At 45.2% G+C, this 18,796-nt stretch overlaps 1 protein-coding gene across 1 annotated transcript; it reads right to left on the reverse strand.

The window, feature by feature from the left end:
• Positions 1–417: 417 nt before the first annotated feature.
• ACAA2 (acetyl-CoA acyltransferase 2) lies at positions 418–18,796 on the reverse strand. The gene is made up of 10 exons (XM_039733332.1): positions 18,643–18,796; positions 13,763–13,929; positions 12,017–12,145; positions 10,154–10,270; positions 8,654–8,801; positions 6,215–6,390; positions 5,160–5,289; positions 2,881–2,951; positions 2,183–2,337; positions 418–1,055 (listed from the first exon to the last, which is right to left on the reverse strand). Exons 1-10 carry the CDS (start codon positions 18,656–18,658, stop codon positions 971–973), a joined length of 1,194 nt encoding a protein of 397 aa, XP_039589266.1. The 5' UTR covers positions 18,659–18,796; the 3' UTR covers positions 418–970.

The raw sequence follows: 18,796 nt of genomic DNA on the forward strand, positions 1-18,796 counted from the left end.
TCCAGTGGGCACAAAGACTTCATTTCACCCCAACGATATGTTGGTTCTGCCAAATGATTCATAACTCCAACTCCACTGCCTCTGAGGCAGCTTCCTCAAGAGCTGCACCTCCCAAACTGGTCAAGCACAGCCCCACACCAACAGACCCAAGAAATATGGGTGATTCTATTAGAGGAAGTTTAGAGAAAGAGATGCTAAATGCATGCAGTTACTGTGTGATAACAGCCCAGATGCAGCCCCAGCCCTTCTCAGAGGGCTGGCAGATTTTTTGGAGTTCTCTAGAAACTACCTAATAAACACCAGTTATTCCTCAACCAGAAGAAACACTATCTCCAAAATCCAACACTGATTTCCCAGAAGTAACAATTCTCACACTGGTTTACTTTAAAAATAAACTAACAAACAGAACACCAAGCCTTTTTTCTTTGTGTGTTATATTTATTATTCTTTTGGGAGGCACAATGAAAATTTCAGCTTCTGTTCCTTTCCCTTGCAGAACAGCAGGGTACAGGTTAACAGCCATCAATCTACAATCAATATATACTTCAGAAAGTCTCTGATTACATTTTCACATTTCCTGATAATAAAAGAGGCACATGTGCCACACAGTGTCAGTAGCTGAAATAAGTTTAAGCAATACTTGCTTAAAAAGCTACACTGACTGCTATTTTAAGGCAGGTTGGGTGAAAGTTTGACAGGCAATTTCCTCAGGAAATGAAAATAATTTTGCCTACAGAAATGCATTGATTGAAAAGAGGCTTTTAGAAAATACTTCATCAGTGTGAAATTATATTGATGCCGCACTTCCTTTAGTTAGAAAGACATCAATGAATCTTTTTTGTTCGGAATTCTGACTTCTCAGTTGTTCCTTTACCTTGCAGGAAAGGCAGGCAGCGATGCTCTGGTGTCAGAGGAGGCAGGTTTCTCGGGGAATCAGCAGCTCAGGCCAGGCTGCAGTGCCCAGGAGGCCTCAGGCTGTGTTCTCAATGAGCACAGCAATGCCTTGCCCGCCGCCGATGCACGCTGACCCAACCGCGTACTTCCCACCACGGCGCCTGCTCAGAAACAGCAACAGGGAAGATCAGTTACCTGCAGGGAGCCACAGCAGCTCCTGCCCTGATTTTATGAGAGGAAACCAGCTACCAACTGGGTGTCACTGACAATGACGTTTTAGGATGTGTATGTTGTTATTTTTCTAGTAAAATACCATGAAGTCTCAAGTGCTGTTGAAATATTTCTGAACAATGCCTTCAGACATCATCCGGTTACACCCCCTGCCACAGGCACAAACTTGTTCCACTAGACCCCACTGGAACATTTCTGGAGCAGTTTTTAAATTTCCTGAACGCTGCTGAGGTAGTTTTTAAATGCTAGGTTTCCTACAACCACACTCCAAGACTTCTGCAAGGTGCAAATGATCTGAAGTTTCATGGCTGAGCACTAAGACAGTGTTGCAATACAACCGAAGAGACACAGTGATCTCTACCCTCAGGGGGGAATTAAAATGCTGCTAAGCATATTAAGCAAGCTAAAGAGCCAGAATTTCTGAAAATGGGTTAAAGGAGAGAGCAGGTGACAACAAAGTCTTTTAAAGCATCCCCTTCCAGTAGCTAAAGGACTGGAGAGGGACTTCTCACACAGGAGAGAAAGGGCAAAGGGGAATGGCTTCCACTGTCAGAAGACAGGGACAGATGGGATCTTGGGAAGGAACTGCTGGCTAGGAGGGTGGGCAGGCCCTGGCACAGGGTGCCCAGAGCAGCTGTAGCTGCTCCATCCCTGGCATCCCTGGATGGGGCTTGGAGCCATATGGGATAGTGGAAGATGTCCCTAGGACTGCATGATTCTATGAAATGCACCACATTAAGAAGAGAACAGACTTTGCTCAAAAGCCATTTCAAAAAAATGAAACCTTTTCACAGGCTCCTGTGGGCTTAGGTGAACTATCAGATTTAGGTGAACTAATGAATGCTGTCGTAACAGGATGGGATGTGAGGCAAGTGCAGGACCTGCCCTGCAGCACAGAGGTGGCAAATTCGTACAGAAAGTGGCCCATTCCAGCCAGGAGAGTTTTAGGCTGGCTGACTGGAAGAGTTCAGTCTCATGGTATCCGTGCTCAAAATCCATCCAGCAGGCATAAATCCATCCACCAGCAGTGCACCCACGCTGCTGTCTGTGTGCATACCTTAACTCATGCACCAGGTGAGCTGTGATCCGGGACCCCGAGGCCCCCAGAGGGTGCCCGATGGCGATGGCACCTCCGTTGACGTTGGTTTTCTCAGGGTCAAGGCCCAACACCTTTTCCACAGCCAGATACTGAGGTGCAAATGCCTCATTTACCTAAAGCACCAGAGAAGGGACAGAACTTTAACACCAGACTTCAGCAGCATGTGTGCAAGCAAGATTAAATGAGGTGAACTGGTCCTCCAGGTCCTTCTGAAATGTTAAATGCTGTGTTTGTAACAGCATGCTCAGCCAACACACATCTGTCAATCTAACCCAACTAAATTCAAATACTCAGCAAGTATGAGGTGTATTTTCTAAAAAAAAAGTACAGTATGTTCTGAGGCAGTGGGTCCATGAACAGCCTGCTGCTCTGACAGAAAAAGGCCCTGTTCACATGTATCATAAATAAAAACATGAGCAGCCCAGCCAACAGAGTAAAACATCATGTCACATGAGGATATTTTTGTTCCGCAGAATGTGATCACACCATTTCCAGTTTCCACGTGCCTGGAATTTTTGAGGTGACTGTGCAGCAGAAACTGGATGGACAGAGGTCAGGCAGGCTCCTGACAGGCAACAACACCTACATGGCATGAGTGGAATCCTTCTGCTAAAAAGATAAGGGGTAAAATCACTGCTCTTGTAAAAACATCTCACCTCTACTAAATCCATATCCTTCAGGGTCAGTCCTGCTTTCTTCAAAACCTCTGTTATTGCAGGTACAGGGCCTGTTTGGAAACCACATGCAGTTAGTTAAATTAAAAAACATATTAAATTAAGTATTAGAAACTTGTTTTACATAGGATAAATTCATAAAGCCTCATGAGAACCCCTCCCACGAGCCTCTGTGCAGACAATGAATTCTGGATATGTCACTCACCTGCTTTATCAGGTGGTAAGAGAGCTCCTGTATCTCAAAACTACTTGGTCTCCTTGCCAGCATACAGTCAGGGAAAGCCAAGAGTGTCACTACTGCAGCGCACAGAGCTTTTGAGTCAAGAGAAGTGACAGCCCCCAGGTAAAAAAAAACCAACTTCACAATGGTTGAGGCATTTTCCTTCCCAGTACTTGGTTCTATTTATTCTTTCCTCACAACTTGCAGCCTCCAGGTAAACAAAATGGGAAAAGTACAGGCTGCTCTAGAGTTTGCTGGTCATGTGATTAATTATGGGTATTGTTGTTTTGGTGTTCTTAATATAGCTGAAAATCTTCTAGTAAAAAGCCAAACATTTAATTCGTTTATTCCAAACAATTAAATCCTCCCTCAGAACCACGACATGGACAACTGAAGAAAGTAAGATTTTTGGGTTTCAGACTATCAAGAGTTTGGCAACAACACTGTCCTCTGGAAGAAAGCTTCCTTCCATAACCTAATATAAACTACTAAGGGAAATTAATCCCAAACACAGCTACCTAAGGAAACACACACTCAAAGAGAATTTGGAAGGGTTAATCAGGTACGTGCTTGAAGGAGAAATATACTGAGATGTTGGGTAGTGGCTGATCATTCAATCCTAAAACACCAACAATCCTAAATGCTATAACACCACCAAAAAATTGTATTGAAAACACACAGCTCAAAGAATAAATACATAAAAATACTTAAAATTACCAAAGAGATAGAAAAATTAAAATAAGTAAGGACCCAGTTCAGAGCTCAGTGGAGTTTCAGGGAGCCCCAGGCAGCTTAACACCAGACTAAGTGCATCTTATTAGGGAAGGATTTTAGTATGCTTGTTACGCATGAGAGTAATGGCAGGGTCTCATGTAGACAACACAAAGACCCCTAAGGACAGCCAAGTAAACTTTTCCCCCTCTCTCTCTTTTTTAAAACAATGAATTCTCTCACTGAACACTGTGAGACAGGACCTGCTATCACTATGTGAAAGGACAGTGGCTCAGACTGAGCTCCTGTTTGTCAGATCTGCTGCTGTCACATCAATAAACCTCATCTGGTCTCTCTGAGCTGCTGGGGACAAGCTGTGGTGTGAAGGAGTTGGGATACTAAGTGATCCTCCATATGATTTATGAAGTTTTTAAACAAGCTAGAAGAGTTGCCTGAGCTAGAGAGAATGGGCTGGTTTAGGAAGAACAATGCCAGCACCAAGTCCAGCAAAAAAAAACCCTCCTTCCACATTTGCTTTGAAGGCTGTGTCAGTCAGACAGTCTGAGCAGGAAAACAAATCTGACAATGCCTCATTTGCATTTCTACTGACACACAGAGCCTGCCAACAACAGCTCCTCTGAACAGAGCACAGAGAGGAAAAGCAACGCTGGGATACAATGCTGTCTGCAAACTAAAGTGAAGGGAAAAATCCTGTGGTGTCTGGATTGGCTTTGAGGGACTGTTTGCTCTAAGAGAGGAAACAGAAAATACCTAATGAGGAAACAGAAAATATGGGAATAAAGCAACAAAGAAAGGGTTTGTTTTCCCTAGCAATACCTGAACAGATGCATATCCTGGGATCCAAGCAGCCTGAGCCACTGAGTAACTGCTGAAAGGTCACAGTACCCCATCAGCAACAAGTGAGGCAGGCAACTCACAGTTACACATTTTATTAAGGGACTTAGAGCTTACAGGAAACAAAAGTGAATTTTAGGAGAAAATGGTTTTACAAAAATGTCTGAGTGTTTGTTTTCTTGACTAAAAGAGACAGTAAAAAAGGGGAAGAAGGAAAAGCCTGGGGGACTATGCTCATGCTATTACTGTGGGTCAGACACTGCTCACACCCTTCCAGCCAAACTGATCAGCAAATCTGTCCCTGTGCACAACAGGGATGGACTGACACAGCGGGCTGGACAGCAGGACACACAAACACCTTCAGAGCCACCAGCCTGAGCACAGTGAAGCATCCTTTCCTTCCTTTAGAATGCCCATGGCAAGAACATTTTGGTGCTGCTTTATGCTATAAATGATGTGCTTTATTGCAACTCACCAATGCCCATGATGGAAGGGTCACAGCCAGCTGAGTGATAAGCTACTACTCTTGCCAGAGGAGTGAGACTGTGCTTTTTAAGTGCTGATTCACTGGCAAGGATGACTGCACCAGCTCCATCACACACACCCTGGCAGTAAGAGAGAAGCACTCTTAGTGAGAAAATACAAAGAAACAAAAAAAATCCGCACACTCTTTAACCCCCAAAACCAGCCTGAGTCTAAGGTACTATAATTAACATTTAACAATGTTTCTTCAAAACAACGAAAAACAATCTTGGGGAAAGAAAGTTAAATATATATAAATGTTTCATGAATTCCAATGTGTTAGAAAAGAAAACTAAGTCTTCTCTGCATTGGAAATATGATTCTGCTGACTTGCAAGAACACTATTAATAATGGATAATGTATGTGCTATTAATTATAAAAGATACTTTACAGACACCCACACTTACTGTGGCTATGATCTATTTTAGGCATGAATTCAGACTATGATCACAGCACTCCATCTGGCCCAAAGAACTTTAATCAATTAATTAAGATAATGACTGGGAGAGGAACAGTCCACGATGACATGCTGCTAAGCACTGAGTATATTCTGGGTAAGACCAAAATGAGGTTTGGGGGAGTGAGGACAGTAGCTGTGGTACAAAGATGAGCAGCAGCAGTATGCCCACTGAAAAAATGTAGGTTTAAAGCAAGTAAGTTCAGTTACCAGTGCCCCCCAAAAAAGTAGAGTGGCTACACAACCACTGCAGCCCCAACTGCACAACTCAAGGCTGATGAGAAAATGCCAATGCCTCACTGCAATATCAGTGGCAATCCACAGAATCAAATTTAGGACTTAGGAGCTGACTGAAGGATCCCCTGGCACCTGCCAGGATCACCTGGCACGAGGCTGGGAGAGTCAGCTGGGCATTTAGTTGCAGAATTAGAAGTCATTTTCGTCAGGAGACACCACTGGGAGCCAACTCGGTGAGAGATAAAAACAGTGGCAATAAATTTGGAGAACCACAGAGGGGACATGTGCCCAAGCCAAGGGGCTGATGTACTCACTGAAGCATTCCCAGCCGTGACTGTTCCATCCTTCTTAAAGACACATGGGAGTTTTGTCAGCTGCTCCATGGTGGTCTGGGGTTTGGGGTGCTCGTCCTTTTGCATGCTTTCCTTACCCTTTTTTGTTTTCACTTCAATTGGTGCCATCTCAGCCTTAAAGTAGCCAGCATCATTAGCTGCAACCACAAAAAGGAAAATGAAAAGGACCTGATAAAAACATCAAGATGATTTCCCAGCATGACCAACAATCATATTTTCATGTGCACACAGCTTCTTGCTCTATTCGAATCAAAAGTTCACAGAGAGCAATATTTATGCTTTATTTTGCTTATTTATTGTTGGGGTTTTTGGTGGTTTTTGTGGTTTTTTAAGAAATTGGGCAAAAACTATACAAGTACACTGTCAAACTTCTCCAAAGAAAGCCTCAAATACTGAAACTTTATTTCAGGTTTAAATAGCTAAACTCCTTCTGGTTTGGTTTTTTTGTCTAAACCACTAGGTTTATTTTAAGCACATATTCCCCTTTCCTGCTGCTTTATTTTACAGCCCTGTCATTTCTCAGATGACCAAGATGTAAATCTCACTCAGAGAGGAATGTGCTAAAAACCTCCTGAGCCACATTGTTTCTGTTGATAAAATACTGTATATCAATCAAAATCCTGCTCAAGGTGATCCTCCAAAGGCTCTTACTGTCAAGCAGGAATCTCAGAATGGGATTCAGCTGCCTAAGCAACCGAAAACAATTCAAGTCATTGGAGTCACCTAAGATGCCCAAAAAAGCATCTGGCCAGATTGCCTAATATAACATGAGACAGAGATTTAAAACTGACACTGAAATTGTTTGAACTGATGTTGTTTAGCTACCTCTGGGCTTCTCAATAAATTCCTAAAAACTTTTTTCTTTCCTGATTACACACAGGGCTCTCTCTCTACTGTGGGATAAGATGACCAGGTCCTACAGGCAGAAATAAAAACAGCAAGGTAAGATCCTAGAAAACAAGAAACACAGTTTCTAGCAAAGGCTCTAGCTGTAGGAATTAGGTAACAAGAGGAACAAGCAGGAAAGGTAATAAACGATGAAGAAATGTTACAAAAAAGCACTTCTACATCCATTAGAAAAAATACAAAATCTTCCTTCGAGAGTGCAGATGTTAAAATGCACCATCATTAGAATCTAACATGCTTTGATCTTTGCTTCTTATGTTCACTTCTGGCCTGCAATGTATGTTGAGTCCCAGGATGGCCACTGCACATTCAACTGGATTGTGGCCTAAACTTCACAGAAACTGAGTCACAGAAACCTGGAATAGTTTGGGTTGGAAGAGAGCTTAAAGTCCATCTTGCTCCAGCCCACTGCCAAGGACACCTTCCACTGTCCCAGGTTGCTCCAAGCCCCGTCCAGCCTGGCCTTGGGCACTGCCAGGGATCCAGGGGCAGCCACAGCTGCTCTGGGCACCCTGGGCCAGGGCCTGCCCACCCTCCCAGCCACCAATTCCTGCCCAACATCCCAAAATGTGTGCCTGCCCTGTGGCAGTGCAGCCATGGCCTGTGTGCTGTCCCTGCAGGCCTTGTCCCCAGTGCCTGGGCAGCTCTCCTGGAGCCCCTGCAGGCCCTGGCAGGGGCTCTCAGGTGTCCCTGCAGCCTTCTCTTGTGCAGGGGAGCAGCCCCAGCTGTGCCAGGCTGGCTCCAGAGCAGAGGGGCTCCAGCCCTGGCAGCATCTCCGTGCCTCCTCTGCACTGGCTGCAGCAGCTCCACGTCCTTCTTAGATTGGAAACCCAGAGCTAAACACCTCTGAATTATGGTTTTGGGCACATAAACCACCCAGAGAACAGTTTAAAACACAGCTCCTAAACAAGCATCCCCTCTTCAGATTCCATGTGCTCTGACTGTTCAAGCATTCAAGAACATTCAATTTGCAAAAGAAAGCACAGGGTTTAGCTGAATTACAGCACATGCTGGCTCACAAGGAGGATGTGGGTCACTTTGGAAGACTGTTCTGCCATGGAGAGGAAAGAAAGGAGTGCAGTCAGGCATGCCTGGGACAATGCTGCATCCCACCAGAGGGGCACCAACAAATGACATTCACCAACATGAATCCTGCTCAGGCAGGAGCTGAGCCGTGACTGGCCAGTGGTGTTTGCTGCCTCAACAGCTAAGGAATGTCCCCGAGGAAGGCACAGGAAGGCAGTGGAAAGAGACTCCCACTAAACCTTCTGAGGGGTGCAACACTTCACAGCACACTTGATTTCAAAGTCAACCCCCCTAAGAGTGTGTTATTTGTACCATGGGGCCAACAAAATCACAAATTACAGCACGCAAACAGAAGGACAGGAGCACCAAGAGCCAGAGAAACCCTGAGAACACTTTGAACCAATGCTAAAAACTGACTAGACTTGAGGCTGGTGTCACATGAACGCCTGCAGTGCTCGGTTCACTCACCAGCTTTGCACCTCTGCTGGGTTTTGAGCGCGTACCGGTCACAGTCCTCCCGGGAGATGCTGTATTTTGCAGCCAGGTTCTCAGCTGTCACTGCCATAGGTATTTTAACATGTGTATCTGTTAGGGCTTCCCACAATGTGTCTTCCAGCTGTGGAACATCAGAAGAAGAAAATCAGAAAGCATGGAAATACTATATTTATTACAGACAGCTTCTAACTGTTCAGCGGTCTCTTAGAAACTAATGGCTCTTGGTAAAATTAATACAGGTTACCTATAGATAATTTACTGATTTATTAGAATGAACACAGTGAAAAACAGTGTGCAAGTTCTTGGGTGCTATTCTAATTAATCTCCATTGCACTCTAGTGCAATTCTTTCCACTCACACGTGGCCCCAAGAGGCTCAGGGAAAGCTTTAAAAATACATTTTTAGTATTTCAGCGTATATTGCTTCTTTATTAATTATTTATTAGAGCCCTTGTGAGCAAACTTACTGGTTGCCAGGAAGTAAATGGGAGGCACTGTGAGAAGGCACAACAGCCTAATGATTCTTTAGCTCTTTCTCTACTGTCAGGTAAAATCCCCTTACTAGAGTCAAATGTTTCTGTGGGTATAACAACTCAGGGGAGAAGATACCCAAATTTACCTTCACTCAACCTTATAAAGGTAATCCAGTCAGTTCAGATGGGTTTTGCTATTTCTGTCAGTAGTAAAGTTTTGCAGGATAAACCATTCATTCACCTGTCACTGTCTAATTCGGTTATCTTTATGGTAAGAACATAGCTGCACCTACTTGGTGTATCAGCAACTTTGTGAAGGTGCTGCCTGTAGGACATGTGCCACACAAGAACAGAACCAAGGACATCATATTCACCATCTTTACAATGGAAATACAGTGGGGGGAAAAAAACCCAAAGGGCTAAAACACTGAAATATCCTAATTTTGCATTCTGATGTCAGTTATGACCTACTGAGTAAGTGGTGGCATGCTATAAATTTATCCTGCTGCACATTTCCCACAGTATTCACTTAGGACTTATCTTCAGAAGAAAATGTAAAGATAACTCGCTTGTCAATGGATTTAACTTCAAGGTTCCACTTTGAAATTGAGAGATGTTCACAGCTTGGAGATGTATGTGCCCTTTAGCAGTCTACCTATCTACTGCCAGCATTACTTGCTTAAACTGTGTGTGCCTCTGCTTCACAGACATTTTATACATAGTGCTTGCAGAGGATGTACCAAGTGAACTAAATTTTGTGTCCGAGAATTTATTGGTATGTTTAACATGGAACAGGAACTCAAAACTGGTTTTGAAAAAGCTGGAAAACTGGCACACTTCACCAGATGGCCTGAACCTACTGTTTTGATGCTGTCTGAATACTAGATAAACGCTTTAAACTACAAATTCTGGATCTAATCTCCAATAATTTCATTTGCAAGGATTTAGTGCCTACAATCCTGATACTAAGCAATGCTTTGCTCACAGAACAAAGGAAGTACCTTGAGCTCTGCTCCTAGTCTGGTTCCGAAGCGAACCTTTCGAACCGCGTAAGGAGCCTGGCTCATGCTTTCAGCTCCGCCACACAGAACAACTTCTGACTCATTCAGGCAAATTTCCTGTCAACACAATAAAAGAAGACACATCTAGGATGTAGCTGGCTGCTTGAGTAAGAAAATAACGAGTGTTTTAAAAGAAGAGGTTGCCACCTGCAAAGCAACGAACTTAGAATGAATCCAAACTTAGCCATGTGTGTACATGCATGAAGGGTTTACCCTTCTGTTAATGGTGGGGTCTGCCTCCTTCATGCCACATCTCTTTTTCTTCCCTTCAGCAAAGAATGATTGTATCCATGAGGGAAGAAGAGAATATGGGTGTGCACACGTGACAGAGCAGAGGAACAAAGACATCAGGCATCGGCATGCTTGTGTGGTTTGTTTCACAAAGGGTTGTGCTTGTGGTTTTGAGCTCCCGCTCTTCTCAAAAGGAATACAAATTACACTTCAAAGCCTGAAGTAAGACCTTACAATTAAAAAAAAAAAAAAGGGACATAATAATTTTAGAAAACAATAGCTAGGTAGCTGCCAAAGTACCCAAAACACACTAATTCATCAATGGCAAAGCACACAAAACCTAAAAGCCCCAGTTCCTAAATGCACCATCAGAGCATTCAAAAATAGTACTTCCTTAAAATGCTTCACTGAGTTGGACTTTGAGATTTTTTATGAACTAGAATGAAAGAAAATTAAATTACCCCAGAGAAGCTGTGGCTGCCCCATCCCTGGAAGTGTCCAGACTGGACAGGGCTTGGAGCAACCTAGGATGGTGGGAGGTGTCCCTGCCCATGGTAGGGGGTCGAACTGGGTGTCCTTTGATGTGCCTTCCAACCCAAACAGTTCCATTATTCTGTGATCTTGATATGCATTTGAGATTTCTAATTAATAACTTGTGTGTAGCAATACGTGCTGAGATGCTCCCCACAGCTACTAAAAACTTTGTGAGCACCTAAGCAGCACTGGCTGCATGGAGAAATGCCATCTTTGAAAAGGACCTCACCACCATACTTCCAATAAAAGTGGTCACATTCTGCAGCAGATTTTATCAGTGTGGAGAAACATGGGTATGGCCTTTGCAAAAAGCACTAGAAAAAACAGTTGGTTGGGTATTATTGCAAACATGTAACCTTATCTTTACATTTTTCACATTTTTTCTTCTAGAGGATCAGACCTAAAATAATTCTTTAGCCAAGGAAAACCAAAAACATCCTACACAATCAACAACCTGCTTGTTCAAGTATTCATAAAAGCAACGTATGAGCAAATGAACTAAAAATCCCTGTGCTCTGACTCAATGGTTTTGGCCAACTCCTCAAAGAGAAGTTGATTTTCTTCTATTTTAAAAGAAATGGCACCATAAACTACTTAACCCATGAGAGGTTTGGATCTTTGAACAAAAGCACACTTAAAAAGCTCAGGTTGCTGCTTACACAGCTAGCCAGGTGAGAATACAAACAATGATCAAGAGAGGAAAGACTCCTGGAGTCCAGTAATTCCAGTCCATACAAACAGGATCGTGAGATGCAACTGTGGCACAGCTGAGCTCCATTTCACCAGCTAACACTTGTTGCATTCCTCATATTAAACTAAGAATCACCACAATACTTGGATTTTAAGAACCAACCACACAATGTGGCACTATAGTAGCCGAACTCCTGCAAAAAGCTGTGCTGGACAATAGAAATCTCTACCAAAAATCCCAAATCTCTACCAAAACATGTCAAGACTCATCCCAAACACAAAGGACACGTTCCTAAATGTTAACAGCCTGACAAAAGCTATGACTGACACAGAAATACAGCTTTGTACCTGACAGCCATTGGCAATGGACTGGAAGCCAGAGCCACAGAGCCTGTTGACAGTGAGGGCTGGGACAGATATGGGAACTCCCACACGCAAACCAACGTGTCTTGCAATGTAGATGGCATCTGAGGAGCTCTGCAGGCAGAACAGGAAAGAGGTTTTGTCACACTCTTGCTGGTTTGGTAAGCAAAAAAAATTCTTGATGAAAAGTCAGAATGGTGTAATTGCATCCCAGACAGAAGATGGTGTATTTTTATCACTCACCAGAAGCACTTCGGTTTAGCTCAAGAAGACACTATCCTACAGGATCTTAATATGCATTTTAAAGAAACTGTGTTAAGTCAGCAACTTTTTTTTTTCCCCCCTTATCCCTTATTTTCAAAACAGCACCCACACAGCAGGCTGACACAATGGCAGATCCCACCTGGCAAGCTGCAATTATTTAATGGCAAATTAATATTGCTTAGACTAACAGGGGAAGGCCTCCCAAAACCAGAGAATACCTATGCTCTTGGGGAACATGCCCGAAGCTAAAATGTATTATAACAACAAAGTTCTGTGCACAGTGCTACAATACTATTCCAAGTTCAGAAAAAAAAATTAACCAAGCCACTTTTGCTGAAGAAGGGGAGTTTGAAATAGCCATACATTCATAGTTAATTAAACTTAATCAAACAATATCAATAAACCACATTAAAAAAAAAATCTACTGGCAGAGGGAAGTATGATGCAAAGGAAAAGACATTTCAAAATCAAAAGAAACTTTATCAGGAGATTACTATATTTTATATGAAAGCACTACAGGAGATTTGATGCAGCAATGCTTTCCTGGGCCACAAAGCTATATTTTATATGAAAGCACTACAGATTTGATGCAGCAATGCTTTCCTGGGCCACAAACAGCTCTTACAAAATTGAAAAGCTGAATAAAAGAAGCTTAGATGGTAGCTGCAGGAGACAGAATAATTTAAAGCTACTCTTTTGGCTGAAAATCCAAAGAAGAAATACTGCCTGTTTCTTTGCTCATTGTCCAAGTTCTCAGCTACTTGCTTCTTCTGCATCCTTGAAACATGCAGTGCAAAATAAAAATCCCCGCCCTTAACAGTAATGGTGAAATCAGAATACAAAGCAAAAAAACCTAGGAATGTTCTTTGCTGTCTTGCCTAAAACAAAGATCTTCATTTGTAGGTGGGGGTAACTGCAGTTCAGTAATGCATACAGCACCATCTTTGGAAAAGACATGATTGTCCAAATGTCTCTTCCAATCAAAGCATGTATCCTTTCAGCTCAATGGAAACCCATGTTCACTCAAAAAAAATTATATGGAAAGCACAAGAGAAATTGACTCATATCACGTACAGGCTTAACACAGAAAGGGATTTATGCAACTCAGTGAAAAACCACTGATGACCAAGTCATTAAAATGGCTGAAGCCTTTAAAACAAGGGAAGCATACCTGGGATTAGCAACCAACCAGTTAATTGACACATACTTTTAGGAGGTCAGCTCGTCCTGTCCTGGTTTAAACTACCTCTGGCACTAAAAAAAGCAAGCTAAGCCCTGCTCCCAACAGCACCACAAATCACACAGGATACATCCCTCAAGCACAAGCAAGAAACACTAGACTGCGAGCTGCTACTGACCCCTTTCACCCCCACCCCTTCGGCTGCCAGCCAGGGGCAGCTGTCCCCAGGGCCACACCGCAGGTGCCTGAAATAGCCCCCGGAGCAGCAGATTTTCCAGGCCACCAACCTGCATGACGTTGCCCACGACGACGCTGTCGATGATCTCGGGGGGCACCTTGCCCGCGGCCAGCGCGGCTCGCGCGGCATGTTCCGTCAGGTCGGTGGCCGAGAAATCCTTCAGCAAGCCCCCGTAAGTCCCGAAGGGAGTGCGCTTGGCTGCCACGATGAACACACCTGCGGCGGGGGCAGAAACGACCCGCAGTGAACACACCCCCAGAGGGGGCAGAAATCACCCACAGGCACGGCACACGGCAGGCAGGAGAGCGCCAAGCCAGCCTCGGGTGGGGTGACACCCCAAAATTCACAGAAACTTTTTAAGTGTAGGCAACATGAACACAGGAAGCTCGAGATAAACAGTGTAATGGTGCTTTAGACAGGGAAGGCATGAAGAATTAACAGCCAGAAAGGAAAGCTGGGAAGATTCTGGGAATGCGGTGAGGTTTGACAACAAAGTAGGGTTGGATACAAATGTGGAGTTGGAGTAGGCTGCCACACGCATCAAAAATTAGTGCTAATGCATTAAAAACATGGCAGCAACATCTAGGAAATCCTGTAGTAGACACCTGTGAAACAATTAGATAAGGAACAGTACTTTGGGTAGAGGTCATTCCTTTGTCCCAGAAAAATCAGCAGTTTTGTGGTTTATATGCAGAAACAGTTTCCACCAAAAAAAAAACCAAAAAACCCCCAAAAAACAAAACAAAAACAACAAAATACCACAAAAAACCCCCAACAACAACAAAAAAACCCCCAAACAAAAAAAAAAACCAAAACAAAAACAAAAACAAACAAAAAACCCACCAAAAAAAAACCAACAAATAACTAAAAACCACCAAAACTCAAACCAAACAATAAAGCACAACCCCCACCAACACTTTTTATATGCATTTCAATTTTGAGTACTTTAGCTTAAGAGGAGAAACATTCCCTAATCAAAAAATTAATGCTCCTGCCACCAGAAATATATATGCCACCTAAACTGCTTCAGCATGAATCTTCTGGCTCCTGAGAAGGAAATCCAGTTTTTACTAGGCAGGAGACCATGAGCAAGCACTTGTGTGCAAATGCACGGGCCAGGAGCAGTCGATACAAGCTCCAGCTCAGGGGAAGCCATCTCTGAACCAAAGCAAACATCTCCTGGCTGCCGGCCACACTGGCTCTGTGCTCCCACGTGCAGGCAAACAAGTGGGAGGCAGGCTGTGAACTCTCCCCCAGTTGAACCGTATCGCTCACAACCCCGTCTCCACTGCTCCCATCAAACACCCAGCTATTTTAGGGAACACTGCAGGGACACGCACAGATGTAAGAACGCAGACAAATGAAAATGCCTGCTCATTAAGCTGCTCGTGAGCACTGATTTCAGGTCATCTGATCCGTGTGACTTGGCTGTTTTGTCAGAGAGAGGGTGCTCCTCCACCCCGCAGGTATTTGCAACCCCGGGCTGCATGACTGCTAGAAAAGGACATTCCAAACTGGTCAAGGTCAAGGCTGCCCACTGACAAGGACCTGAACACAGTGTAGAGATCTAAAATGTGCAGGGAGGATGCTCAGGCCTTATCACAGAATGGTTTGGGTTAGAAGGGACTTCAAGGATCATCCAGTCCCAACCTCCCTGCCATGGGCAGGGACACCTTCCACTATCCCACGCTGCTCCAAGCCCCATCCAGCCTGGCCCTGGACACTGCCAGGAATCCAGGGCAGCCACAGCTGCTCTGGGAAGCCTGTGCCAGTGGCTCACATCATGGCAAAGCATCTCTTCCCAATACACAACCTGAACCTTCCTTCCTTGGCATATCTTTTCTGCAGTGAGGCCTTGACACTCACATTCTTCACCACTTGTCCTGTCCACTGATTCCCTGCCTCCTCCAAATTGTGCCAACCCTAACTGATCACAAAGCTTTGCTGCAGACCAAGCTAAAAGAACTCTTTCTCCTCCCTCTTGGCCAGGCTGTCAGTTATCCACGTTATTTGTTCAGTCATATCCACCATGGTGTTGCCTCACGAGCAGTCCAGGGGCGAGGATGGAACTTTGCCCTTAAACATTCCTTTCACATCGACACCACCTCTCTGTCTTTCATGGAGGCTGCTCACTGCTGCCCACTTCCCAGCAGCACCACGGGGCCAATAAACCAGCAGAGGTCACACAACAGAGGCAGCTGAACACCAACTCAGCAGAAAATGAGGGCCACATTTTCACTTGGATCAGTTCCGAGCCCGAGTTCACCTTCTGGCTGCTCAATAAAACAATAACTCAAGGCTCAGAGAGAGGATTGGACAGAACCAGCATGAGAAGAAGATGAAGGAGCAGCAGCACAGTCTGTGTTATGTTGAATTAACCTGGACACAGACACCCCCTCAGGGCACATAACTCCAGAGCCTTACAAATTTTGCTTGACTGGAGAGGCACCTGCAAATGCTACCCCCTCCCCAGAACTTCAGGAGAGGCAACAAGGGGTGGTTGAAGTGCTGAGTGAAAAAGGACTCTTTGACCTTTGACAACTCTTCATAAATTTCTATTAATTAGTTCTGTCCTACATTATCAAAGAAAGAATCCAGAGTCTCTGCAATTTTCCAAGGTGAAAAACATTGCACGAGAGCAGAACAGTACCAAATGCATAGAGATCTGACAACTTTTGGGGAAAGAAAGCCAGGATCACTCTGAATCCTTACCAAACACTGTATTTGAGACATCTTTTAAATTGGTTTTGTTAACCACTTGCTGTCAAAGAGGGAACTGAAACACTACTTAATACTCCAACATATCTCAAATGTACTTGGTATGAAAATAATTTTTCATCAGATCCTATTCTGAAATCCTAGAAAACAATCAATAACATAAAAAAGAAAGTTGAGAAGCAAGAACAGTACATGAAAGTGTTTTGGATTGAGGTAAGAGAAAATCCAGCAGTGGGCACAGAAAACTAAAATCAAACTCTTAAGGGCAAGGTGCCCTCTGTGCTATCCAGCTCAGCAAAACCATCAGAATTAACACAATGCTGACTACACAGGCCTTAGCACTGCAATCTCACACCATGACTGACATGTATGTTATTATTTAGGTACAGTCTGTCAAGTACCAAAGTGCTGTCAAATAGATAAAAAGCCCTATTGCAATAAATTTCAATTTTGTTTTCATACAAGAGAATGTCTTAAAAGGTGTATTTTCCTCATTTTTAAGAGTCAAAGAATTTAAACAACGTAGAGCATAAATTAGTTCTTTGCACCAAACACTTTCAGGAGCTGTGGCGACTTAAAGGAGTTTATCCTGCACTTTCAGGGCTAACACAGGCAGGGCCTGGATGTGACAAACTCCCTGTCACTGACAGTTCAGGTGTCACTCAGAGTCACTGCACGTAAACAGAGAATCACACAAATACAGAATCACATCTGTGTTGTAAAAGACCTCTAAGACCATGGAGTCCAACCATTCCCCAGCACTCCCATGGCCACATCCACACGGTTTTAAATCCCTCCAGAGACTTCACCACTGCCCTGGGCAGCTGTGCTAGGGCTGAACAGACCTTTCCATGGAGAAACTGTTCCTGACACACAATTCAAATTCCCAGTTACATGACAGACCACACTCCTCGCTGTGGGTTTGTTTGCAGCACAACTGAGCCGAGCACACAGGGAGCCAAACACTGAACGACTGCAGAAAACAGTGCTGAACACACAGGCTCCAACCCCCTCCTCACCTCCTGCACCCCCTCCCCACCCTGTGCTCCCCATTCCCACCCCATGACCACATTCCCACTCTTTGAACCCCATTCCCACTCTCTGAACCCCATTCCCAACCCCTGAACCCCATTCTCAGCCCATGACCACATTCCCACTCTCTGAACCCCATTCCCACCCAATTCCCACTCTCTGAACCTCATTTCCACCCCCTGACCATATTCCCACTCTCTGAACCCCATTCCCACCCCTGAGCCCCATTCCCACCCCATGACCACATTCCCACTCTCTGAACCCTATTCCCACCCAATTCCCACTCTCTGAACCTCATTTCCACCCCCTGACCATATTCCCACTCTCTGAACCCTATTTCCACCCCCTGGCCATATTCCCACTCTCTGAACCCCATTCCCACCCCCAATCACATTCCCACCCTCTGAACCCCATTCTCACTCCCTGACCCCAATCCCACTCTCTGAACCCCATTCCCACCCCCTGACCATATTCCCACTCTCTGAACCCCATTTCCACCCCCTGGCCATATTCCCACTCTCTGAACCCCATTCCCATCCCCTGACCGCAATCCCACTCTCTGAAACCCATTACCACCCCCTGACCACATTCCTACCCCCTGAACCCCATTCCCACCCCCGACCACGTTCCCACTCTCTGAACCGCATTCCCACTCTCTGAACCCCATTCCCACCCTCTGACCCCGTTCCCACCCCCTGAGCTCTAATCCCACTCCCGACCCCATTCCCACCCCCTGAGCTCCAATCCCACTCCCGACCACATTCCCACTCTCTGAACCCCATTCCCACCCCGACCGGATTCCCACTCTCTAAACCCCATTCCCACCCCGACCGGATTCCCACTCTCTAAACCCCACTCCCGCTCTCTGAGCCCCCCTCCCCACTCTACGACGATCTGCACCCTCTGCACCTCATCCCCACCCTCTGACCGCACGCAGCCCGGAGTTTTTGGGAAGTTCCTCGTTACTTCCAGCTGTCTGGCCGGGCAGGCACGGACGGGACAGCGGTGAGGGAGATCCCCGGGAGGCACGGGAACGGCTCTCGGGGCTCTACTTCTGTAATTCCTGCTGGCCCCACGAGCTGCCTCGCTTTGGGGGCCTCTACAGCGCCCGAGCCCGCCCTCGGGGTGCGCCCGGAGCCGCTCGGGGCGGCAGGGATCGCGGGGGGACGGGATCCTCACCCCTCAGCAGCGCCATGGCCACACCGCGCCCGGCCGAGTGCGGCCCCGCCCGCACATTCGCCACGCGGAGAGCGGGCGGGGCGGCCTGCAGGCAGTTTACTTAAAGTTATTTCCTACGCGTAATTTTACTTTCTTGATAAATGTATCGTAAACG

Source organism: Passer montanus, unplaced genomic scaffold (genome assembly GCF_014805655.1).
Source record: "Passer montanus isolate IOZ18808 unplaced genomic scaffold, ASM1480565v1 scaffold86, whole genome shotgun sequence".
Lineage (NCBI taxonomy): Eukaryota > Metazoa > Chordata > Aves > Passeriformes > Passeridae > Passer > Passer montanus.

Bases quoted from the DNA above. Each gene is read 5' to 3' on its own strand.
- ACAA2 (XM_039733332.1), bottom strand. The intron at 12,146-13,762 runs GTTGGTGGCCTG...TTCTGCCTGCAG, and splicing joins TCGTGGGCAACGTCATGCAG to AGCTCCTCAGATGCCATCTA. The intron at 8,802-10,153 runs GTACTTCCTTTG...GATGTTCCACAG, and splicing joins GACTAGGAGCAGAGCTCAAG to CTGGAAGACACATTGTGGGA.